The sequence below is a fragment of the Strix uralensis genome, chromosome 2 (assembly GCF_047716275.1).
Source record: "Strix uralensis isolate ZFMK-TIS-50842 chromosome 2, bStrUra1, whole genome shotgun sequence".
Classification (NCBI taxonomy): domain Eukaryota; kingdom Metazoa; phylum Chordata; class Aves; order Strigiformes; family Strigidae; genus Strix; species Strix uralensis.
Window position 1 is genome coordinate 62,226,297 of NC_133973.1, and position 26,074 is coordinate 62,252,370.

General features: G+C 39.3%; 1 protein-coding gene across 2 annotated transcripts in view; it reads left to right on the forward strand.

Moving 5' to 3' along the window:
• Positions 1-11,433: 11,433 nt before the first annotated feature.
• The window catches only part of PPP2R3B (protein phosphatase 2 regulatory subunit B''beta), a 54,091-nt gene continuing 39,450 nt past the window's right edge, over positions 11,434-26,074 (forward strand). Inside the window, exons 1-2 of one of the 2 annotated variants that reach the window (XM_074858944.1) lie at positions 11,434-11,448; positions 12,956-13,406. In XM_074858944.1, coding sequence (XP_074715045.1) covers positions 13,059-13,406 — 348 coding nt within the window. In that variant the 5' untranslated portion in view covers positions 11,434-11,448; positions 12,956-13,058. Of the gene's footprint in view, positions 11,449-11,856; positions 11,975-12,955; positions 13,407-26,074 lie in introns of those variants that run through there. The other variant, XM_074858943.1, reaches the window with a different exon arrangement.

Sequence of the window (26,074 nt, forward strand, 5' to 3'; positions counted from 1 at the left end):
CCCTGAATTTGAAGATTTGCCTTTCAGGTTATATCTCAGAGACAACTCATTTGGCTTCAAGAATAACAATATTTTCAAATTACTTTTCACAAAATATGAGAAAAGTTTCATTAAATTCTAGCTGATATTGGATCCAACCCAAACTCAGAACTGGTACTTGCAATACAAATGAAGTGCTCCTTAGAACTAAAATATATTTGAAAGTTTGGTTATATATGGTCCCATCTATTCTAACTAGACAGACTATAAATGGTTATGTAATGATAAACTATTAAAAATTATCACTTAGTAAATAGAGAAAGGTTTCTGTAAATACCAGAGTAATTTACAGAAGGAACATTTGTTCTTTCCAAGAAATGACTGCAAACGAAACCGACAAGTACAGACACAGAATAAGAACTCCTGAGCTATCTCAACTTAATTTTGTAAATCACTGTGTAATTTACACAGCAAGTTTAGGAAGTTGCTAAATTAGCATTCTAGGGTCTCAGTGGAAATCTTCTTTCCTCTAACATTAGCCTAAGCGTTAGCTCAAATGCCTTTAACAAGAGGAAACCTATCCTGCGGATGCAAGTGCACTGGCAGCAGCAACACCAGTCATGCAGCTGAGAACTGAGCAAGCATAGCAGCTCTTTGCCAAATCACGGCCTGTATCTGTAATTGTTAATGTTTCAGAGGTGGACATTGGACAGGGTCTGGTTTATTTTATAAGTATCTACAAAGTATCTACACTAAAATAAATAAAGAGGAACACTAAAATAAATAAAGAGAAAAGCAAGCATTTTTATGGCATAACACCACCATGCTTCTGCAATTATTTTGAACATTTACCATTTAACATTATGAGTTAAGGAGGGAAAAGTGCAGAAATTGCTATCGCAAACTGTCTTAGAGGGGAAACTGATTATAAATATTTGAGAACTGTTCTTTCTTAACAAGACAACTTTATCCATATAAATTGTTGCAATTAGGTATTCATTATCTCTTCTGCACTATTGATTAACAAGTTAAAACTGCAATATTTAAGGCTATGAAGAACTGGACACTCCATGTTCATATGGACTTTTACTATCTCTTTATAAATGATTGAGAATGTTTTTTGATTTATAGTAAAAAAAAAAGAAGTTTAAACTGCTTGACAAATATTTCATTGTCTTCGTACAGCTCACTGCTGCCACTTGTTTGGAAAAATGAAAGATAAGTTGAAAAATGCACCTTTTCCATTTTCATCTCTAATTGAATTCTCTCTTGACCCCCTTATTCCCCATGGCTGTATTTCAGGTTTTGATGATAAGAAAAAGAATTTTGTATTTGGATAATACAATTTTCTCACTTGCCTTCAGCGACCTTCAGCTCAATTTCCTCTCCCCAGAGACACTGTATATTATAGAATTGAATCAAATTCCTTATTCATAGAAAAAAAGTTCCAATTTAATCTGAATATTCAGCATTTTACACTGGTCAGGGTGATGGATGGCAAATTGAAATGCTTTTGGTTCAGGTAATCAAATGGTAGAATTCAGGCTTGTATTGAAAAAAATAATGAAGTCTATTCAATATTCTCATAAGGTGCAAAAAATGCACACTACACGGTAGAACCAGAGCTTTTTCTTATTACCTAACCAATAACATCTCCATTGCAAAAAATACAGTAAAACATTAAGAATTTATGTAGGTTAGAACATGTAAAAAGCAGCCACCGTTGAGTGAAAACGCAGGCATCTTCCTAAGAGTGCTCAAATGAATGAGTACAAAACTGGGGGAAAACCAGTTCTGTTCCCAGTATGTACCTGCAATGTTCAATGCTGGCTTACTGAAGCCTTTTAATATGTTTTTAAATGCTTTTAGAGAAAGAAACACAGCCTTTTTAATCACTTCAAGTCATGTGATATACTAAACTACTGTAATGCTTCATTTCCATCCCCAAACGTTTTGTCAAGTAACATTATCAAGTATCTCATTATTTACAAAGGACTACCAGTTTCATTTTGGAACTGTCTTGATGGTTTTGAAGTTCAACCCCAAAACAACAATTGATTTGAACAACTTCAGCTTGGCAGCACCTTACTGAGGCAGCATGTTTGGACACTTGGACTTGGACAAGATGTCTCCAGGAAAACAAGAGGATAATGATGCTGCATAAATATGATTTGGTTTAAAAATTCCATCAACAGTTCCCTTCTTCCCTTCTACAGATGCATGGAATTACCCTGTTTGTATTTTAAATATACTATTAAACGACATAGCGCTGAGGGATATGGTGTAGTTGGGAACTGTCAGTGCTAGGTTAACGGTTGGACTAGATGATCTTCAAGGTCCTTTCCAACCTAGATGGTTCTGTGATTCTGTGATTACTGTGATTCTGTATTTCTTTTCTATTTATTTGGAGTATTTAAGCCACAAGGAATGCTTAACTGTAGGCACAACTAGCATTCAATTAAAATTGCAACGCAGCAACCTAAATGTTAAGGCATTGTGTTAAAAATATAGTCCGAGGCTGCCTTTACTGACTGTAACTTGTGCAAAAGGGGAAGCCTCCTCCATGTTGGTGCTCTCACCTCACACATACACACCCGGTGCACAGCCGCTAGGCTATCTGGGCCAGGCTGACGAGGGGAACTCCCCTTCAGAGGAACTTCCTCACACCCGGCAGACGTGAGGTGGCCTTCACAACTGGCGGGGAACGTTCTTCCTTCCCGCACATCACCAGCAGCTCACAGGGACAGCGCTCAGACTCAAGCTTCCTACGCTGAAACACAGAGCTCTGCACAATGCTGGGCATGCTCACTGGGCATTTATTTTCTGTAAGTAACCTGTCAATGGAGTTTACCTTAACAGCTTGTGTAGTTTCATGGCCACAGGGTAAAGATGGGGTGTGAGGCATGTGGAAAAAGCATGCACAGAAGCACTCTCAGGAACAGGATAAGTACTCAGACTATCAAGGATAATGGCTACATTAGAAACATTTACAAGTAGAAGCTCTTAATATCAAACCAGCTCTTCCAAATTAAGAAACATTGGCAGAAAACGGTGAATGCTAGCAAGAACAGTAACTTGTGATCCACCAGCAGAGTCATGGAAGAAGAGCTAAACCTAGAGAGACACACAAAAGTACTCATTTCAGTCAAGCCTCAGATAAAAGAAAAAATAGTGCATTTTTCCAACCTAGCCCTTGCAAGAGCAATTTAGGAACCAAACATTAGACAGTATCACTGTATTGGTATAAGGGCAATTCTGCAATGGAAGACAGTAACAGGTACACTGATGAGTAAGGAAAGAGAGACCAGTTACTGTTGCCAGATCCCTTATCCCTTTAGGTCCAGCAGGAATAGAAGTCATTAAAATGCATTATTTTATAGGTTCAAGTGAACAGATAGCAAACAGATACACAAAGGAATAAAGTGTGGGGTGTTTTACATAATCAGAAATACAAAAAAGAACTTAAGATGTCATTGAACACAATTTAAGCATGTGATTTTGAAGTACTTCGAGTAGAAGCTTGCACTCTGTCCTGAACAGGGTGGGAAATAAGCTCATACTTCTTACTAACCTATTAGCTGCATTTCAAGGTCCAGAACACTAAGGACATTGGCTGCATGTGCTTAGTTCTGTGGATGTTTATTTGGAACTTCTTTTGTGAACACCTCTGTGGGAATATAAAAAGTGTAAGACACACGTGACGGAAATTTGCACTACATAGTACAAAAGGAAATTAGAAAAATGTTTTCATTTTGTTGAAAAGTTGCATTTGATCTTGATCCTTCCAGAAGACTTCTTAGTACCCTTCCTTTTAAAAGGGCTAGGTACGGAGTCAGGACAGTAAGACTACGTGAGGAGGCACTTAAAAGTCAGGAAATGCCAGCATTAAAATACTAATGTAATCTGGTTTCATGTTACTATGGGGACTATTCCCAAAGGCCATATTAGTGTGTGGACACTAAGCCCCACGGGGGAACTTTCACAACCAAGGGATACCTACAGGCTGTTCTAGAGGGCGGTTTGGATCAGGAACCCAGCTCAAGCCCAGAGAAGTCTGCATCACCCAGATAAATTTAGCCCCTGCAAATGCTCCCCATTCATTCAAATTATATTCCTTAGCCTCAATTATTTTCCCCAGGATCATGTGAGACATTATGCAAGCTTTGTCATCTTTCGGCTTCCACTTTTCTCATTTCCATAATAGTCCAGTATTGGATCTATATCTTGGCAGTTGCTGACTGCTGTCACATTCATTTCTCTTTTCAGCTGATAATATTAAAAGCTAAACATTAATTACAGGGACTATTTCTCTAACCTTGTCTCTGGGACAGAATATTTAGTTGGGAACAGTATAGTCCATTGCAGCTGCAGTCTATTTGATAAGTGCTTCTTAAAAGCCAGACTACTTGTCTGTTGGGTATGCTGTCTCACTGACAACTGGGGGAGTTGGGGGCTCTTAAAAGGAGTAACTTGGCTCAAGGTAGCCATTCGGTAGTGTGCCTCAAGCGCCTTCTTCGGAGAGAAGGACAAACATCACTGTGACAGTGTGCAAAATACTCTGGCCCAGCATTCAAAGGGCTTTTGTTCATCCTCTGTACACCAACCCCAGCGAACACGGAGGGGAGCAGGGGCTCCCATGTTAGCTGGCACACCACGCATTAGTTGCTGATACGCTGTGTCTTGTTCACTGTGAATGTAAGCCAGCTTGGGTAGCAATTTAATAAAGCAGCTGAAGCTAATGTCATTTTTTGGCACCACATAAGAGAGTTTGTTGTAGGGTCACATATATGCATATAAGGGGTCATGTACCAGCAAATTTTCAGGAAATAGTAGACATGCACATTATTAGACTGAATTGCTGTCTGGCTCCAATATCTAAAATATGTAACCAACTCTTAACTCTAAGTCTCAGTGCTCTAATGCATTTAAATCATAAAAATGTGTAGGTTTTTTCTGTCTTAAACTAAGTTTCTAGAGTAGGAAAAGAATATCAAGAATGTAGCACCAGATCCTAGACAGAAATACTTTTGAAGAGCAATACCACTGGAATTAGTGTCGTGCCGCTACTGACACAATATTTAGATTAATAAACACTTCTCAAAATCTGAGATTTCTTCTAACATCTTGATTTTAAAGAAATGAATCGGGCACTCTTATACTTTTTTTAACTAGAATTTTTGAGCTATTAGTTTTGTATTTCCAAGACTTTCTTTGCAACCACAAGGGCTCTTTTTAACATACACATTTAATGGAAGATAATATTATTTCATAATCATGGGACTCTGGAGCTGGAGCTTTATAAGAAAAACACTAAATCTTATTAAACTTGTGATAAAATTATTGGTGTTGGCAACCTTGCAGACATATGCCTAGAGCTGCACAGTGTTTTCCTCCTCTAACTACTGTAACTATAAGGACTCTAATGAGAGCAAAAGAATGTGGCTCTGTCTGCCCAAAATCTTTTGGAATTTTCACTTTTCCTTAATGAAAATGAAAACAAATACTTTTCTTTCTTTCTTCCTGTAAGCTTTTATGGACATCTGAACTGACTTTTGTAATAAAGAAGGATTAAGCAAACTCAGGGAAATGATAAATGTGGTTTGTATTAGTGTACTAATTAGCTCATAAATTTAGAAAAAATTAATCTTTTAGTTTTTCTAAATGAAAATAGCAGTCAAATCGCAGATCAGATCTTAGAACTGGAGCAATGCAGTGGTGAATTAAAACCCCCTGAGCATAGGTGTCTGATCCCATAGTATTATGGAAACTGGAAATTTTGCTACTGGCTTTGAAGAACACAAGGTGAATTTAACCAAAGTTGTAAAATATTACTCAAGCAGCCAGATGCTTAACAGATAATAATGAAAAAATGTGATTTATTAGGTGTGTGCTTCTCATTGTGTTGTAATCCAACGATTAACTATGTTAATTATTTTTAGTTCAGCAAGTTATTAGAGCACCGGTAGCTAGCAGAATCCTGTGTTTTACTGCAGTTTCCATTTAATATATGTATGTATGTACATAGATATTCAAAGTCCATGCCCTAGAAATATACATGTTATTTCAGAAACTGGGTGCCAAGTGATAAAAATATACATGCCCATTGCATGATTTACATTTCTTTAGAACTGTCAAAGTAGAAAAAGAGTACAAGCACTAGCTGTTTTACACTGCCCCCTTGATAATCTGATGAAGACTGCTCTAATGAAACTCCAAGAAATGTGTATTCTATCCCAAAACACCGAGTTTAGGTCTCAGTTCTTCAGACTGGGTCCTAGCCAGGTGGAGATGCAGGAGCCAAGCACCCGGGCATGGTTTACAGTATGGTAGCAGACAAGTAGCTGGCAGACACTGCAGGCTGCTGAATACAATAGCTCAGAGTCTCCTCTCCCCTTTAATGGCTGCACCAGGACAAGGTTAGAAGAGAACTGGGCTCAGTAACACTCAGCGTGGAGAATGAATAGACTCCCATTCTCACAGCCCATAAACATCCTCATGCACACCTTGTTAAACACCACCCTAGAGACTGCATTTCAAGCAGTTTTCCATAAACTCCATGTGACCTGGATACAATGCTAGATAAAACCATCGGATAAAATACAGCACTAGAAATATGTGAACCTGGGATTAGAAGATCAGGGTGACTTAATGAGGAACCAGCTTTCACATCTGGACTGCTGTAAAGATTGCCCAATCCAAGGTCCCTGTGGGAAAAAACAACACACTGATAGTAATTCAGTAAAATGTACAAGAAATGTTCACTGCTAGCTCCGTAGTGATATGCAGTAGGAATTAATCTAAAACCATGATGGCAAACAACTGCTGAACCAATTTTCTTCTTTGGCTTGTAGTGCACCTGCTGTTACAGTATCTACATTTTATAGTATCTTTTTTTCTTGCAGAAATTTAAATATTCCCACACTGAACCAACTGCTCGTGTCAAGAGATAGCCAGTGACAAGACTTAGTCTAACTACACGGTATGATAAGGAGGAAATAAAATATGTCTGCAAGTACAGAATGTTTAAACGCCTGTACTCATGACATAAGCTGGCAAGTTACAAAGCAATCTGTAATTATACCTCTGACTTGTGCATCAGCAAGCTATTAACCAGATCCTATATTACTGCAGTATTCCACCTCAAAGTGGTAGGTGACAGAGAAAATTCAAGCCTCAAGTCTCAGTATCAGGCTCTTCTGAGAGAATTGCTGGCTGCTGAACATGTGCACCAAGTCAGCATTGCTGACATTTTTTTGTCTGCATATGATGCTACTTCTGGAGGCCATATGACTTGTAGTTCACCATCCTAGCTCTATTTTTGGTAAACTGCTGCAAGAAAGGATGAAGTGGCATGGTTAGCTGGTATGGGTGCATAGTTTAAGGGACTCCCAGTCATTACCATCTTCTTAGCCTTTCCTTTCAGTTTGAGGCTGCATAAGGAACACAAAGTCCTCTTCATTCCCCCCCCCCCCCAATAGTACCAGGACTAGCAGTTTTTGTTTGAGTGACAGAATGCTAGACTTTATCTTTCACTAAGTGGAAAGCAACACTTATACTCTCCCAAAGTCTCTCTGACTGCACACCATAAGCAGGTTTACAAGGAACATCACCTTGGCATCGCAACCTCAATGAGCCCTTCTGGCCAAAATTTTCAATTATAGCGACTTAAATAAAAGTGACCAGCTTGTCAGAGATATTCAGCACACTTGCTCCCAACTAAGTTAGCACATTAGGAAATTGGGACACAGTTATTTTAGTGCTTATATATAGGCTAGAACCAAACTTCAGATGCCTAAATTTGAAATTTGTGAAATGTGCCAGCAAAAGCATTATAAGAAGCCTGATCAAAACGCAATATTCTCCTTAAAGCAACATCCTGAGGAGGTACAGTAGTTCTCTTCCCTATATGACAGGCATATGAAAAGCTCTAGAATCAGGGCTCATAAAGATCCTGCAGTGATCTCAAGTACTTTTTTTTTTTTTAGGTATTTTGATCTCAAGCATGTGTTCCACCTCAAAGTCACACTCTGTGGAATGATGACGACTCTACTTCTGAGACCGGATGGACTACATCCAACACAGCCCTGCGCAACCAGGTAAACGTAATACTGCAAACATACTACCTAACTTTAGACTTCTAACATGTGGTTGTGTATACCTCAGATACCAGTTGAGATTCTTATTAATTAGTGGAGAGGAACTTTTTAGGTCATGAGACATCTGACCTAGGTTAGATGTCTACCTCAGGATAACATTAATCAGGCCTTAGAAATGCTGCTTTACTCCCACCAAGCACAGAGGGAGTGGAGACAGCTCTTTCATACCCATATGTCTAAGTTGTACATACCCAAGGTTATCAGAGAAGAAGCCCGACCCTTGCTGCAAAATGCTGACTGGGCACGTGAGTATTCCCAATGAACACCGCTGCCCTGTGTCACCGTAACAGTGACAAATAAAGGCACAGAAGGACTTTGATATGTAGCCATTAGTGTAGGTTGGCAGTACTGCTAATATCACCTTGTGTGTTAAGACCAGTAATAGAAGGTCAGAAATGATCTGTTGGCTCTGTTGCATACAAGAACTGGAAGCTAGTGTGGCTCTTTGGTTTCTGCACCAGGGTTAGTACCTCCACACACTACACAGAGGGAGGTACTCTGCTACATGGATACACTAGCATGGGTGTACTAACTCCACTGCACTGTGTAGTCAGGCCCAAGCACTCCTATTATTAATTGGTCTGAATTACACCAATACACTACTCTTTTGCACTTGTTAAACAAAACCCTGCCTTATCTAAAGTGTAGTCTGTGTCTTTTACAACAATGCTAAATGTGACCCCATCACTTTAAGGTATCAGTTGGATATTGCACACTCGGTACTTTTATATTTAATAATTATTTAATGGACTTTTAAAGGAGCCCATCCTTAAACCAGATAGATACATTTCACATAAATTGTAACACATTAGAACAGATTTCTGTTTTCCATACATTGAAAGCAGCATAGAAAAGGTACAGCTTCTGTACTTACCATGCCAGCAAGAACATGGAAATAGCAGTCAAAAAGGAATTTCAAGTTTCAACTCTTGGTGGAGGATCTGAACAAAGAGGTTCAATTTAGGTATTCTTTCCCTTTTGGCCAAGTTTGGGCTCCCGTATCTCTACAAACACACACCTCTAGCAGTAGATACACTGCTGAATAGACATGATCCATCCAGAGACATGTTCAAACTATCCCTGTCAGTTGCCAGTATCAGAAGGACCTGGTGATGATGCCCAAAGCACTATCTATTTAACAGAAGACACACAGAATTGATTCCTCTCTCATACCAGTGATAATCATGACAAACTCCAGTAAAGTCAGAATTAGAATTGCTTTGAATATACACTAGTATACACGAGAGAATATTGCGACTGTGTGTATTTTTCAGGGGTTTTTTTCATTTCTTTTTTCTTATTTCTCTCCTTCCTCTGGGAGATCTCATTGCCAGTTTCAACAAAGGGCATCATCTCCATACAGATGATATCCAACTCTACAACTCTGTCAACTCACTCTCTGATCCCCTTCTTGCCACCTGTCTTCAACATGTCAATCAACAGATGGCTACACCATCACTAAGGAATGCTTCAAAGGCATTCAAAATGTTTTAAAAGTCCGCTTTGTTCCATGTCTGTGGCTCTGCTATCAGTCTTCTTAATTCAGCCCTTCATTTCTCAGCCAAAAATCTTGCTGCTATCCATAACACTGGGTTTTCTTTTTCTTTTCCCCTGCTTTAAAGCTACTTCCGTAATCTTTACAGATTTATCCATACTTTGACACCTGTTTTCTCTCTGTTATGTTGAATGCTTTACTCCAGTTTAAAGTAATGCCATTTTGTCCCCTTTGGTTTTCTAAAAACATATTTTCTAAACTTCACCAACCAATGGGCAGGAAACAGAGTACTACTCTGCTTTGAAAAGTGGAGACTCCCTCAAGAACTTTCAACACTCTACAGGTTTTCTTGAATGCATAATCTCATTTTAAGACTTGGGAAAATATATTTCAGTGTCTACAGCAGTAAGTCAAGGCCCTCTGACGTGCTTACAAGAACACCACCATTTTTTTGCCAGAAGATAATATTTCTATTATCAAAATATAATTGTGTTGAACTGTGTCAGATCTCTCTCACGGCATCTAGTCTTTTCCTTCTCCTCAGCCCTTTATCTCCACGTCCTCTCTCCAAGACCCCAGAAATGAGAAAGCAAGCCCATTCTCCCACTTACCTTATTTTAATCTTGTCTGCATTTTTAGGCCTTCCCTTCAAACCGCTGTGGCATGCATCTCTGGCACAGCCTCACTGGCACAGTAGTAACATTCCAAGGATCTGTGATATAACCCATCATAAATCTGGAGCGTCTCTCATGGTAAAAGAAGGGGAAGACCGTAAAATTAATAAACAAAAGTGTGGTGTAGCCACATGAGGAAAACACAGCATAGTGGAAAAGAATTATATGGGGCAAGGCTCAGCTATGTAACACCCAATCATGAGTGCACACAGAGAGACTCGCAGGGACACCTGTGAAGGTTGACAACCCTAAGTTTCCAGTGTATGTTACCCAGTGCAAAAAGGGGATGCAAACAGGTTGGCACACATCATTCGCTTAATAAGGGGATTACTTTTTTATTTGCTACTGCCTCCACTTCCCCTTTCTTTATATCATTTGTGAGTAATCCTGTAACACTCGTGGCAACCACTGCAATTGTTTGTGTAGAAACAGTATTTTGTGTTCTCCCTGAACAGCGTTTAGCAGCTAGAACCAGCAAAGGTAAGCTCACGTACTCTGCCAGTTTCTCCTCTCAGAAAACCAGCCAGCGAGGAGCAGTTCGGGAGTCTCAGGTCGGACACCGAGGTCCTGAGACGGCAAATGCAACACAGGTGACAGCCCTGGAGAGGCCCTGCGGCCACGGCGACAGGGGCGGGCAGCGCAATCCCCACACCCGGACAGCAGGGCACCGGCCTCATCACCGGCTACCACACAATTTTCAGGGTGGAAGGCCCGACCGACCGCCCGAGCGCTCCACCCCTCACCACGCTTCGCCGCTGCTCCGGCCCCGAGTAGGGCGCCGACACGGCGGCAGGGGCGGGGCTAGGCGAGGGGGAGCCGAGGGCCAGGGCTGCGCCCAGCGCGCCGCCATAGCGGGCTCGGGTTCGGGCCCGCGCCCGCGCCGCAAAGGCCGCTGGGAAGGCGAGCGGGCCGGGGGGACCCACCAGAAGTCTCCGCTGTGACGCCACGACGCACGCGGCGAACAGCGCACGTCCCGCTCCGCCCCCTCTGGTTACCATAGTGACCGCCCGCCGCGTCTCCGGCCGGGAGGAAGCGGCGAGCTCTCGCGACATGGCGGCGAACGGGGCGGGGCGGGGCGGGGCGGGCCGGAAGGAGGCGCGGATTTGAAGGCGGCGGCGGGAGGGGCGGTGGCGCTGCGGGGCAGGTGAGTGCTAGTGGCCGTTGTGGGGTCGTCGTGGCGCTGTTCACCCGGTGCGAAGCCACCTCGCCTCTAAGCTCTGAGGGTGGCGGTTGCTCCTCCGCCCGGCAGGCAGTAGGTGTGCGGTGGTGGCGGTTCCCCTTCCCGCTCCTCTCCTCCCGCCCTGGCCCCCGCGGCGCAGCTGCCCCCGCTGGACTTTCCCCAGAGCCGCCCGCGCTCCGTGGGGGCGGCCCCGGTGCCTTTCCGCGCCGGCCCGCCGCGGGAGGCGGCGTGGCCGCCCGGCTGCTCGCCCCCGCCCTCCGGGACTGTCGGTGGGGCCAGCTGGGCCCCCGAGAGGTGCCCGTTAGGGCTGGGCGGCGCCGCTCTCCTCCCAGCCACGGCCACCGTGCAAGTGTTGCTCTGAAAAACTAGTGAGGCAACGTCAGCTTCGGTTTCGGCAACTATCTTAGCTGTTAAGTTGTTAAGCATAAAGATTTGGAAAATTTAACTGGCGTGGTGTTGCAAGGTTTATAGTTCTGCCGTGGGATGAAGGGTGAGCTTTGATTTTAATAGTATGTTCATTTGCTAGGTGTTATTCGTTTCCCAATTCAAGTGGTTATTTTAAGGCTTCTTCAGCATAGTAGAGACATATCTTTACTACCTTCTACATATGGATCAAATATTGATAAGGGCTTTAAAAAAAAAAATGGGAGGAAGCACAGGGTTTAGATAAACTGTACCAGATCACTAAGTAACTTAATTGCAGAGATGACAATAGTACCTTGGGTTCAGTTCTGAGTATTTAGGTCCAGTTCCTTTGGGTCTCTAAAAAAAACATATACTGTTTCAGGTGAGCAACTGAACCTGAAGTCATACTATCCCAGTTCTTGAGTCACATGGGGTTTCACATTGGCTTTAAAACACTGGAAAAGTGGATGTGAAATAGATAGTTCTTAAAATATCAAATGAATGTGTGATACCAAGTGGACATGTGAATCAAATCCTGAGGAAGGATCTCTGGGAATTCAGCTGGGCATCCCTTGTACAGGAATGCATCCTGGCCTGCAGTATGTAATGCAAAATTTTAAATCAGAAGCACAGACATCAGAATGAAAACTGAGCCCTTAGTCTTAGCTCTAAATATCCTGACTGAAAGGCTTGCTTCTTAAATCTTAATTGTACTGTCACCAAGGCTTTGCATAAACTTCTTAGACATTTAGTTCTTAGAAGGTTCAATTATAAGTCTTTTCAAGGCTATTTGTCATAATATATGTGGGTTTTAACACATTTGTTAAGTAGTTCTTTGAGAAAGTCTGAGTGTAGTTGCTTTCTCTCTAGTCTCCATCATTTGTACAGTGTGCTTTTAGAAGAATTTATCCTCTGGATTTGACTCTGATTAATGACTTACACTCACAAAATGTTGTTGTAGTCACATGTTAGTACGTATCTTGCAACACCTGTTGGTATCTTGAGGGAATAAATATCAACACTTTGTTAAAACTATAAGATTAAATAATAGTGTTTTTCTTAACAGGAACCCTGGAGTCTGTGAAACACTGAAAGTCAAGTGAAATAAGTAGATGGTTGTCAAACCTTTATTTTGAATTTGATCCAACAAAAAGGGAAACTAGTAGAAAATGTCACCTGGGAAAGTTCTGCAACCTGTACTGAAAATGAAGGTGGATGAACTCTTTTTGTGCTGGTTGAGTCAGCCTGCAACTCAGCTGACACTAAAGGACTGCTTGAGAAGAATCAAGAATGAGGAGAAAACAGAGACTGGTAACGGAGACTCAGGAAATGGTAAAAATGAGAGGTTGGCTAATAAAAATTCCAATTCCACGCAATGCTTATTAGGAGATACCAGATTGCCTTTGATGTCTTTCAGTCCTCCTCAACTTTCTACTACTCTTCCACTGGCAACTCCTGCTAGCCAAAGGAACATTTCTAACGTTAGAGCAACACGTCGATCCTCAGGAACCAGAGTAGTAAGTTTGTTTCTTACTTATTAGTCCTGTCTGTTTAAATGGAAGAGCATTTTGTGTTTGTGGTATTGGCAAATTATGCAAGTAATTAGTTTTCTCACAGGAGGTGTTGGGAGTGGAGTGAAGGAGCAGCACTGAACATAAGATGTCAATGTTTGTGTGTCATTAGACCTAATGGCTAGGTGGCCTGAACTTTCGACAGACTGTCTTGGCTCCTTGCAGCTCTGTTACTACTTCTAAGCTTTACATGCTTGACACAAAATGAAAAATAAATTGTTTTCTATTTCCAGTAATTTTCTGTCAAGCAATATTGCCCTTGTTCTTTAAAACTGCACAGTGGAAAGCATCTTAAAAATTTCGTATCCAGTACAACTGATTAGATTTGGTATATCTACCCTGGTTTTGTGCTATAATTTCAAACATCATGCAATACCGATGTGTTGCAATGAATTTACATGTTATGTTCGCTTCAGTGTGCGCAGCATAGATAAGGAGAAGTCAAAACAGTGGTTCTTGTTTTCTGAAGTAGTGCCTCTCCAGTGCGATAAGGTTAGCGCTAGTATCTGTATTCTTGCATTTCTTCACAGGCATGAACAAACTAGAAGTGGTGGAAAAGCTAGAAATAGCCTTGTAATAAAAAAGTAGTTCTCAGTAATGTCCTTGTGTACACTGAGCAGTGTCCAGTGTCAGGGAGGGCCCATATTTAGAGTCGGAGAATGAAAGAGAAATAATTGTAAAAGCCAAAACTTGGATAGATAGGTCAGATAGCCATGACTAACCAGGTGTCATATGTGAAATACATCTCACACTTTATATTAAAAGAAAAATCTACCATTCTATCAGATGTGATAGACTACGAAGTCTATTTAGTTTATTAAATAAATAAATCACAGTTGCTGGATACTTCTTGTTTAACTTAATTTTGCTAAAGGTAACCCAAACCAGGTGTTGATGCTTCAGATTCCATGCTTTCAGTAACAGGCCCTTCCACTGTTAAATGTGTTCTAATTGTGGATAAATCCCTGTGGATAAATGCAATGTAATTGTTGATAGTCCCTGTTTGTTTGCAGTGTTATTTTTATAACACACTGCATTGACTGCAAATATTCCTTTGTCTAATGATACCAGGCACTATTGTCAGTACAAGACTCAAATTCGGCTCCGCTGAATCTCCATATTAACAAAGTAATTGTTTTGGTACTGCATGGTGCACTCAATGCTTGCTTTCTATGGAGGTCTTGATTTATAATAGACAATGTCCTCTATGCAAGAATGACTCTCTGTCCCCTGACCTGAGATTTTTTTTGTAATTGCAGTTCAATTCAATCTAATTTCTATCCCTTTTTCATTAATTGTAAAACCAAAACTGGACAGAAAATGATGTGGTGCCTGACAAAACTAAGCATTCCATATATGATCTGCCTGATATCAAAGGATTTGTTAAGAGGCATGCTGTTTCTGCTATAGGACTATAAAACCATATCATCTAATAGTACTGGTAAATTGTAAGTAGTCATCACTCTCAATCACTCTACATACTTTGGTTTCTACCGCAATGCACTGGCCAAACCTCCTGGTGTCCCAGGGAAGCCTGCTCAGGTTGGTAAGGATAGAGAGATTAGAGCTGAGGATGCTTAAGAGTATCAGTTACTTCTTGTCTGTTATTGGTGTGTATTGAATATATATACTTACCTTTTGACCCACAGGAGTAACAATGTGACTACTGTTTTGCACTAAAACATATAATCTGAAGTGTTGTCTTGATTTCAACAATACTCATTTTCAAATCTAGCTTGATAACTCGAAGTCCCCATTTAGTTTCAAAACATCACACTTCCAGTCTAGAGTTTGTCTAGATTGACTTTATAATAAGGGACTTGTATTTTATGCATAATCGCTAGCCAGACAGCAGGGCATGACAATTGATTTACTTATTTTTTTCTTTATGTTCACACCATTATGTTTCCTGTTCTAGTGCAATGTAGAAAGCAGATGCTCAGTTTATTCTTCTATTGGATAAAAGCAAGCAAAGGCGAGTTTCCATTAAAAGCCACTGTTACTTGATGTACTTGATCACAAACTCATGTACTGTAATTTCTCTTCATGTGTCTTGGTTGATCTCTTTAAGTAGATCCCTTAAAAAACTAAAAAAAGATTAATGAAGAGTAACATTTGTTAATTAATTGAAATTGTTTGTGTAGTGCTGAGAGAACACCTGGAAGGTTAGGTTGTTGGTTGGTTTGGGTTTTTTCCATGGAGTTGGACAGGGGGAAGTTTCCAAGCAATAAGAAATTTATTTATGGCTTTATTATTCAGCTGAACTGAAGATTCATCCAAAAGTTTCCTAATCTTTAAGAAGTGTAAATTATACTTGGAGCAGGCATCAGCTCTTAAAATACCACCAACAGTTGCATAATTGCATGTTCTGCCATGACAGTGTATTTTCTAATAGAAAGCAAAATATACCCTTTTTCTCATACATCCATAAACTACCTGCTGCAGTGTCAAAAGTAATGCATCTGGTTTTGTGCACTTAATCATGGTTCACAAATCAAGCAACAATGGTTTTACCTATCTCATTCGAGTTTAAAGTCCTTGTCTCATATCTATAAATGGAAGAAAATATTTCGGATAGGTTTTTTTAAAAAAGCTAGCATGTACTGTAGGTCCAGTAATACAGATTTAAATTCTAAATAGCAGTCCTAGAAAATGGTTAAAGTTAATGTGCTTAACTCTGTGTGCCTGAGGGTGATATTAGGAAAGAGCTTTTACATCCAGCCATAAAGAGCTGGAGAATTCTTTCTTTTAGGACTATATAAGTCAACTTAGGCACCGTCTTAATAAAATTTTTCTTATTGTATACAGGAATTCTCATAATGCAGCATACAATCAGTAAACTCATTTTGGCAGGCTACATTTTCAGTATCAGTGAGCTGAATCACTACATTTGATTACGGTTAAGGTTGCTGTACGCTTTTTCCTGTTTCTTAAAATGTTCCTGCAACTGTTTTGAAGGACACCAAACAATAAAGTTGCTAACAGAAAACTGCCATCCTCAGGTTATTTCTACCTAGAAAGTATGAATGTGTATTAAACAACGCTTTCATGCTACAGGTTTTTGTACTTGTTAGAAAAACATGTTTTGCATAATGGAGAGCATTCTTTGAACACCAGTCTTCAAACTTAGTTAATCTTGTAACACCTTAAACAGTAGCACATGAGCAAAACAAGTTGGTGTTCTGGTGGCAACTGTTAAACAGTGTTAAAAGTACTGTAGCTGACAGCTATTGTGTTCAAGGAGCTCTTTTTCAGAGGTTAGCTTGTGATTGAAGAGGGTTATATTTTTATCCAGAATTCAGCAGTTGCCATGTGTTCTTGCTGAAACACTAATGTCAGAGGAGAATTTGCTGTCTCTCAAGATCTGTCCAAAGTACTTTCTCAGATAATGAAAGAACCTATGTGGTCTTTCTGATGGACAAAAAAATGAGGTGCTTCAAACAGGAATTTGTTCATCTGGACAGGGGATTCAAAGTCAGGTTCTGGAATAACACTAATTCAGAGTAAACTGTTGGCTTAATCCACATGCACATTTTGAAATCTAGACAGAACTCTACCATGAAAATTCATCTTCTAGTGTGTTTTGGTGCAAGCTGAGAACAAACCAGTGTTTGTTTAGGATTTTTTTTTTCCTTTAGGAGAGGTACTTCACTTGCATGGTCACAGTGAGGTCAGTGTCTGACTGCATCCATTGTACAAACACTGTAATTGCAAAGTTCTGGTCATCTTCATTATGTGATGTGAAGTGCTTGCTAGCACTTAGTATTCTGCAAGTAGGCTTGTAATTTTTATGTACTAAATGTATTAAAATAACAAAATGAGAAGCATAGAAAAAGTCAACATTTAAGCTGAATATTTTATGAGTATATTGTTGTAAAGAAAATACATTCTAGAGCTGTAACTTTCAAACTTGAAGAATAGCTGCTGTAGCTTTCCTCTAACCCTTATCACTACTGTACATGGATTTAACAGTGTTTCTAGCACTCTAGATTATCTTAAACATATGGGGTATACACAATTGTACACTGTTCATCACATTGTCAAAAATGCCAGGCCTCAAGGCTTTTAAAAGGTGCCGCAGGCAAGATGTTTAATCCTAACCAGCTGGTGTGCAAGGCATCTGGGGAAACAATTCACAGAATTCCCTATGGGCATTTTGGGGGGTGGTGGTGCAGAGAGAATGTGATATGATCTGAAGTACTTCAAAGTTATTTTCTGTTTCTCTGCAGGGTCAGCCTTTGATACAAAGGTACTTCTTGGATTGGTTTCTGTATATCCTTTGCTTGATAAGCATACTATTCCTGCTTGTTATCCCATGGCAATTATAAAAGCTCATTGTCCCATATTTCTATAATTTGTAATTTTTTTACTATATTGCTGCATAGCTTTTTTTCATCACTAACATTCTTGCCAAATTTTTGTTACCAGTTAGTTGATTCAAATGGAGTGGTACTACTAGAATCCATTTTAGTCTAAAGGAAGCCTAGAATGAAACCTTTTAACATTGACAAAAGTTTGAGCGTAGTAACACAGTTGCTTTTTGGAACAAATTAGTTCTTCTGAGGATTTGAGTTAAAGGGTAGCTAGGCTTATACCTGTATCTGTTAGACTAGTGGTGGACTATTTCTATGTTCTGCAGGTGTGCTGTAGGTTTTTTGGGGGACCACCTTCTAGTACCAAAGAGAGAAACAATGCTCATAAAGCATGAGAAAAGTAGGAAGAATGACCGTTTGAGTCCTGCCAGCTTTTCACTTAAGTAGTCATTAAGCTTTGATGTTGGCCTTGACATTTCAAGTGTCTAGTCTTGTATGTTGTCTGCATCTGAATTGATACCTAGTATACCTTAATACTAGAAGCAATGTTAACTACTGCCCAGGTTACGTAAACTGTATTAGCACTGCACTACACACCAGATTGCACTGTGCAGGACTCAGTGTGGTCTAGCACATACACTCCCTAACTCTGTATTATGCAGTTAGTGATAATAGTGCCATGTCCCATCACTAAGTGGGGAGGATGGTGGACTTGGCTTCCAACTCAAGCCCGTGACTTAAAGGCAGACTGTAAATAACCTGGTATCAAACTGATGTACTTTTATGATGATAACAGGGTACTATGACAGATGTCAGCACTAACGTGTTCACAATAAAGCTCCTTCTATGGTGCCAACAAAGGAAGGGCAGCCAGAAGTTCATATTGAGGTCTGGAAGAGTGCAGCTATAGGTGTTCCTAGAAAATCATTATTAGTTTCAAGTGTGGTGAAATAATAGTAGTTAGCATAAGCAGCACTGTTGGTATGCTGTGGTATTCTTCTTAAGCTTTGCTGTACTGAATAGCTTCAAATAGAAGAATCGTTATCCTGATTAGAGAACTAGCTATTCATTTTATGTATAAATGAGAAACTGAAAGTTACTCACTGTTGCAGCTTCTTGGTAGTGCTCCTTATTCTAATTGCATCTTGTACTATGGGATATAAATATTACACTTTTCTTAACAATAGTATAAATTCTATTTACACATTGTGCTTTGTAGAAGAAATAGTGATCTTTTGTCCTCTTTCACAGTGGCAGTTGCACTTGAAAGAGAAGATATTTCTGTTCTACTGGAAACTCATAATATTTCTTATATGCTGCATCCAGTCCTAAGACATTTTGGCATTTCTAGTGCTGAAAAATTGAATTCAGGACTATATGTGGCTTTCTTCAAATTTAAAATTCACCTGAATCCTGACACAGGACAAATACAAATATTTGGCTTAAATTTATTAATCACAGGCACTCTCTCATGTGTGAGTAACTGTCACTTAAACGCAAACAAAAAAAGTTCATAGCTGTATGAGATGATTACTTACTTCCAGTTGCTTCTCTCTGTCCAGTCTTTCAAAACATTTAAGCTTAATTTTAACTTTACATCAGTCGTTTAAAGTTCATTCTTTTAACAGGTGGTCAGTCTGGGAGGAAATTAAATATTGATAGAGGAGATAGCTTTCTTTTTTTCCTTCAGTGATGCTTGAGAACCCATATTATATTTTTGAGAACCTCTCCATATGTCCTACACTTTCTTGCCCATCAGCAAGAAATAAGCTTGAGGCCAAAAGTATGTATGGTCTTAGTTCAGTACAAAATGATTAATGCAGTTCATCCAGTGAATTAGCTTGTCCACTGATAGACCTAGTCGATGACTGCAGAGAATTTTTCGGCACGTAATCTTATGTGAAAAATATACAAAATACCAATGTAATATCATATGGCTGAGTCTTGCAAATTTGGAGGCTTTGCACACACAACTGTCTTGAAAAATGCAATGAAAGTCAGGCAACTTAAGTAGCTGCATTGATTCAGTAAGATACCAGTTAACCGCTGTTGTTGTTTTTTGCAGTCCACAACAAATGGTTACTAAACTTAGTGCTCTAACTGTGGCATAATATGTAAATAACTCCTTTGTGTTGGGTTGGATTAGTGTGGTGCTCTTGTCTTCAAGTTAATCAGATGGTACTAATGTCTTGGTAGACAAGATTAGTTTGTATTCTGTGAACAACAGCTACAACTTAAAATGGGTCCATAGAAAGCTAACCAGTGATCAAGAGATGTTTTTAAAAATACTTCATGTTAGATGTGCCCTTTTTGCATAGCAATTACTATTCTATATAAAAAATAGCTAGAAACTATAGAGCCACCCGTGTACTGCTTCTTGACCACCAGTACTTGCAGGGATAAGGGACTCTGAGGGCTGTTGGGATATGTGCTTAAATAACCTTGTGCATACTGCTTAGTTTCATTTCATATGGAACTAGCCTTACATAGTTGTTCCATGCAGATCTTACTAGAAACTTTGGCTGACTTCAGGCAACAAATGAGATGAGTTGGAAGACTACAAGGAGGCTTTTACATTTGGAGAAATCTATAAGTAAGGAGAATGCAGGGAAAGACCTTATGAGTGGGTGACAAGGGAAACATTGCAAAATATCTGTAAAATGGAGTTGTAAATGTGCCCACCATGAACAAGGTTTGATTGGACCTTCTTGATATTATCTTTACAAAACAAGGCTTGTAGAGCTTATGAAATGGCTTAACTTGATCTGGTTTTAGAATTTCCAGAACCAGGAGAACAGTTTCTGAACAGTTTTATTCCTTTAGAAGCTAGATTTGTATTGATAAACAGTTAATAATCTATATTCTATAAACATTTCTACAAGAGATGATCAACACTGATATATCATAAACAATCTTCATCCTTGTGGCATACTTCATTGACTAAGAAATAAAGCAAACTATTTGAAATTAAGTAATGTTAATCACTTAATGAGCTAGGTTGTTCTTACTTCTGTCTACTAATAGTCTTCATGGATAGTCATCATTTACAGCAAATACTTTTTTAAAGACTTCTGTTGTAACAAGATTTTAAACTAAAGATCACCAATTTTGTTGTCTTACTTGCTGTTAACACGCTAAAGAATACCTCCTAAAATTTTGACTACTTGCTTATTTATCAAGTAACAAAGTTAAGCTTAGTATTTTAGAAAGATCTTCTAGAATGTTCAGAAAAATATTTAGACTTCACATCAAGATTTCCAGTGATAGAGAATGAAGGAAATTGCTAGTCAAGAGTAGCGTTGCTGTTCTGGCAAGGTATTTGTGGTGATATACCTCTGAAAGTTGTCTTATTACTGAAGTCTTAGTTTTTCATGTGTAACAGGTGGCCCCTTTAGTTATCATACTGGAAGCTAAAGTTCAGGTGATTACCAGTGACCAGCTTCTGTGGTTTGCTTTCTTTCTTTGTTTTGTCCTTTACCACTGTACCCTGCTTGCAAGTTTGAAAGTGCACGACTCTTCATTTAGCTCTGTAGAAACCAGTGTAGTTTCTGTTGCCTCTCCATTTCCTATATGAGCAATGATTTCATACTGGTACATGATCAACACAGTAGCATTAGTTCAACAGTAAGTCTCTACAGAAGTTCTACCAGAAATCCCATTGTTGATTGGTAAAGTACCATTTTGCAATCTTACTGACTTGTAGAACAAAGTCTATATTTTAGACTTTCTGATTTGTTGGTTTTGCTTTAAGATCTTTGGTGAGGGAAATATCAAGAGAAAGCATAAGCAAGATGTCCTGCAGCTGTCACTAGCTCAAAATTATTGTCTTGTGATTTCAGGGACTAAATTACATGTTGTGTTAGCCTGTGATGCTGGAATTAAAGTAGTGGTTTTACTTTCATACACCAATCATTCTAGTTTTGGAAATGATGAAATTTCAAGATATAAATATGTTTTTGAAAGGCTTAATTGAAAATTCAGTTCATGTCAAAATGCTGAAGTACTGAACAGCTGGTGCAATGTTTAAGTTGCTGGACAGTTATAAAACACTGTCATTCATGTTCTTTATACCAGATTACTCTGTCAACTTCTAAATTGAGGTGACACAAGGTAAATAGCAACCTAGAAATGACTAAATATCCAAAATGGCCTGTGTGACTTTGAAGAGTTGCATAAGGCATAACATTAGACTCCATTATAAAAGCTGCTGTCTCCTGCAGGAAAATCTCAGTGGCATTCCAAATCAGCCTGAACTGATCCTTCATTTCAACCTATTCTGCTATTCAGAGGCTTAGCTTGGTAAACTTACAGATGTGTATGTTGTGGACAGTGGCTTGCTCTGTGGGTAGTCTCTGTAGCATCGTGGTTCATCTAAAATGTAAAAAACCAGCATCTTATTAGAGCAAGTGTGACTTTAATTTGTATTATCCATACTAGATATTTTGCTTATGTCTTTTGCTGTTTAATAGCCATCTCAGCAGCATCAATTTGGGTGTCCCTGGTTTTCATGATCTGATGAATAGGGTCATCTGAAGATCATGAATAGTAAATAGGCTTCACCCGTAGAACACCATTCCAGCAAGCTGTTTCCATTAAAACTCTGTTTATGCTATACGCAAATAAATAAAATATAAACTGATAATGTTTTGCTGAGATGGCAGAGAACATGAGAACTGTTCTGTAAGGAATATAAAATGTCCATTAACTGTCAGGCTTCAGTTTTATAGTATCTAGTGTTGGCGCTTGCTGAAGTTAGTCTGCCAGATGCAGTTAGCAATCTAAAAAGGCCCATGCTATGTCTTTGGAGTCCAGGCAGTGTAATCATAGCAAGGTGACATGTATCTTATCTTGCTTATCTGATAACAGCCCATGGCGTGCTGTACATACATGGCATTCTTTTGGTAATGTGCAGAGAATCTGATCAGCCCATCCTTCCTGGGATACCAACATGACCATATATCTCACCTCTAACTGGTGTCTTTTTATTCGCTGTCTTGCCTACTAAAAATTCTGGATTCTCTCAGCAACTGTGGAAAGAACTTCCAGGCATTGCTCTGTCTAATCCAGGAGTAATGGAAAATTCAAGTAATCATTAGAAAAGGCACGCACATGCAAGACTTGTTTTTCAGTTGTCTGCATGTTCTATGGGGGAGGCATTGCATCCTCCAAGAAAAAAAAAAAATGCATCTAGATCCAGATTTACATGAACTTCCTTCAAAGGCCAAAAGATTAGTTTCTCCCTGTGAAGATAGATTTCTTAATTAAACAGTCACAACAGCTAGCAGTTCATCAGTGTAGCACACCATACTCAAAACACTCGCAGTAACTTTAAAGCAATCAGTTTGTGTAGCTGGTAGCTGGGTATAAGCATAACTTGATTCCTTCTGTGATCTACACATTACAGACTTCATCTCCCTTGGGTTTTGTCAGTGTACTTCTGAAAAGGGGTGACTTATCCAAAGGAGAATTAGGGATGGATAGTAATACTTTGTTATTCTGTTCATCTCAAGTGCATTGTCCTCTTGTTCTCTTTCCATACAGAGCAGTTAGGAATGGGAAGTTACTAGCAAGAAGCAAGTTAGCATCTGAAGAACTGGGAAAACTGATTATTTGGGGACCCATTAAATCCCTTTCCTTATCCATCAGTGTAAGGATAGATAGGTTTCAACCTTGTGCATTCTTATTCCAGGATAGTCGGGGGTTTTGAAAATGAAAATAAAAATAAATATTTGTGAATTCAATATTGAAAAATCAGTATCAGTAAATTTCTCCCCACCCCCAACTGGGTCACCTTGTCAATAGATGTTCATATTCTTGATTGCTTAGGCAGTTATATGGATGAAAAGCGGACTTTTCTTTGCTACTTTTCATTCATTCTTGTATTTTCCCATTCTCTAGACGTTTCATGTTTTATAGTACCTACTCTACTAAAATTCAAGGCCAGTAAATCTTGCTATGTACTGTAGTCTCCTGAGAAGGGAGTGTTTTGTTTATTGCTCCTAATATTGTAAAATAACACACTTGGACAACTGAGACTAGTCCATTGCTATAAAGAGGTTTTCCCCTGCAAGGGCCTTTTTGAAGACTTTGGAAAGAACTCTAAAACTCCCTCTAAAGAGAAGCACTATCGTTCTTCATTCATTTATCTAGACTATGTCAACACTGGGCATTGCTATATGTAGTGGTAAACAAAGGTGTTACCATGCCTGCCTAGGTTGTCTTTTCTCACTTTGTAAGTCATAAAATCAAATCTGACTGAGATGGACATTACCTTCTAATCTTTCCCCTTGGTTTTCACTCAGTACCTTGCAAACTACTGTTACAACAGTAATCCACAGGCTACCAGTGGCCTGCAGTGGTAAATTAAAGGTCTGCAGACTAATGTAAATAATGCTTCTACTCAAGGAGCATTTTGTTTACTGAAGTGCAATGTCACTTGCATCTACTATTATGCAATGCATTTTGCAGAAATTGGGTTAGGTTTGTTAGTTCAGTCTCACTGTGGAGCTTTGATCTAAGGAGTTAGGAGCCAATTAATTATCAAATGCCTAATATTTATGCAAATAATGGGGCATATCTAGTTCCAGCATCTTTCAGTGTATCAAAGGCCAGGTATGGGCTGTCTGGTCTACAAATAACTCTTGATAATATTAAATAATGGTGATAGTCTAGTCACAATTTTTTGTGAAGACTGAGGAAAAAAATAACCTAGCTTTTCAGGGGGTTTTGTATTGTTTGCTTGTTTTCTTAGTCTAGCAAATAATTGCTGCTTTCATTTGTCTGTGTGCTGGTATATTTATGTAACTTCTTCTTTGTCTTTCTTGCCTCAGTAGCTGTGTTTTACTTAGCATCACTAGCTGCTTGACTTCTTTTTTTGTTTATATCTTCCTGAACTATTTGCTTGTACTAGTAGTGCCTTTTTTCCACTTTAAACATCTGGAACATACCTTTAGTACTAAGTTAGGCTGTTTCATCTTTTTTCTGTATTGAGAAAGATGCTACCTTGCCTTAGTTATCTTCTCTTACTTGCTCTGTTCTGCCCCTCACTAATCACTTACTTTTCGAAAGGGTTACACTAGTTGCCTAACCCTTTACATTGACTGTTGTGGCTATACAACAGTTCTCTTTCCACAGTTAATCCAGGACCCACTCTAATTTCTGCAGCATCGCAGGCTGAGAGATTCTATTAGGTTGCACACTGTTGCCATTGGGCTTGCTCATTCAGCTTTATTTAAACTGTCTCCAAAGACCAAACAGACTTTCCATCATCTTTGTTCACATGTTACTCGGTTGAAGACCGGACACCAGCAACTAAAGGTTTTGTATAGCTCAATACATCTTATTACATATTTAACTTATTTTCTCAGAAGCTTCCTGTATGCTGGGATGCTTTTTTTCAAAGAGTTGAGGTCAGTTCCCTGTAACGTCTTAAGGCTTTAAATCTACTGTCGGTACATGCTTCTGACAATAAATTGCATTTTTGTAGACAAATGCTTAAGGTTTTTTGAGGTATTCTTCAGGTTTCTATTTCCTCCACATTACCCAAAATATTAGTGATCCTCATCTTTGTCTCATTTGAATACTTTTGTGTTAAAGCCACGTAACCATTACACTGCTATTGTGTATGTTCAGATCTCTGTTAAAGTGGTAAACTCTTTAGCCACGGTCCCTTGATTCAGATCCATTCATAGTGTGTATCTTTAGCTTTGGAAGGAAGCTCTGAGTATGCATCTTCCCCTCTGTTTATCTAGCTAATAATAAGCTGCCAGGATACTTGAACAGCTTTATGGCTGGCATCCAGCCCTTCACCCAGGAAAGGATTTTGCCTTAGCTTTCACTGGAGAGAATTCAGATTCAGAATAAATGTAACACTATACCTGAACACTCCTAGTTCAATCTGGATGGAAGCTGACTTTCCCTTTCCCCTGTGGCTAATTCATGACTGAAAAGGTTAAAACAGGTCTTAGGGAGTTGGTCACCACATTGCTTCACAAATGCTCAAGCTCCTTAAATGTGGCAATACAAAACCCTTTTCCATTCAGATGGTGGAGGTGATTAATAGCTGCCAGTGTACTTACCTCTCAGTGTATTGCAACTAAAGGCTCAATTTCATGTAGGTTCCTCATATATTGCAACCTGTGAACTTTTGACAACTGTACTGCATACATGTGTGTAAATGACCACTAGGTGTGAAACCAGACTAGTGACAATAGTGCTAAAACAATATTAGGCTAACAGTGGGATTGACTTAACATCTACCTCAGGCAGTGAAGTAATATTATGACAATGAAATGCTGAATA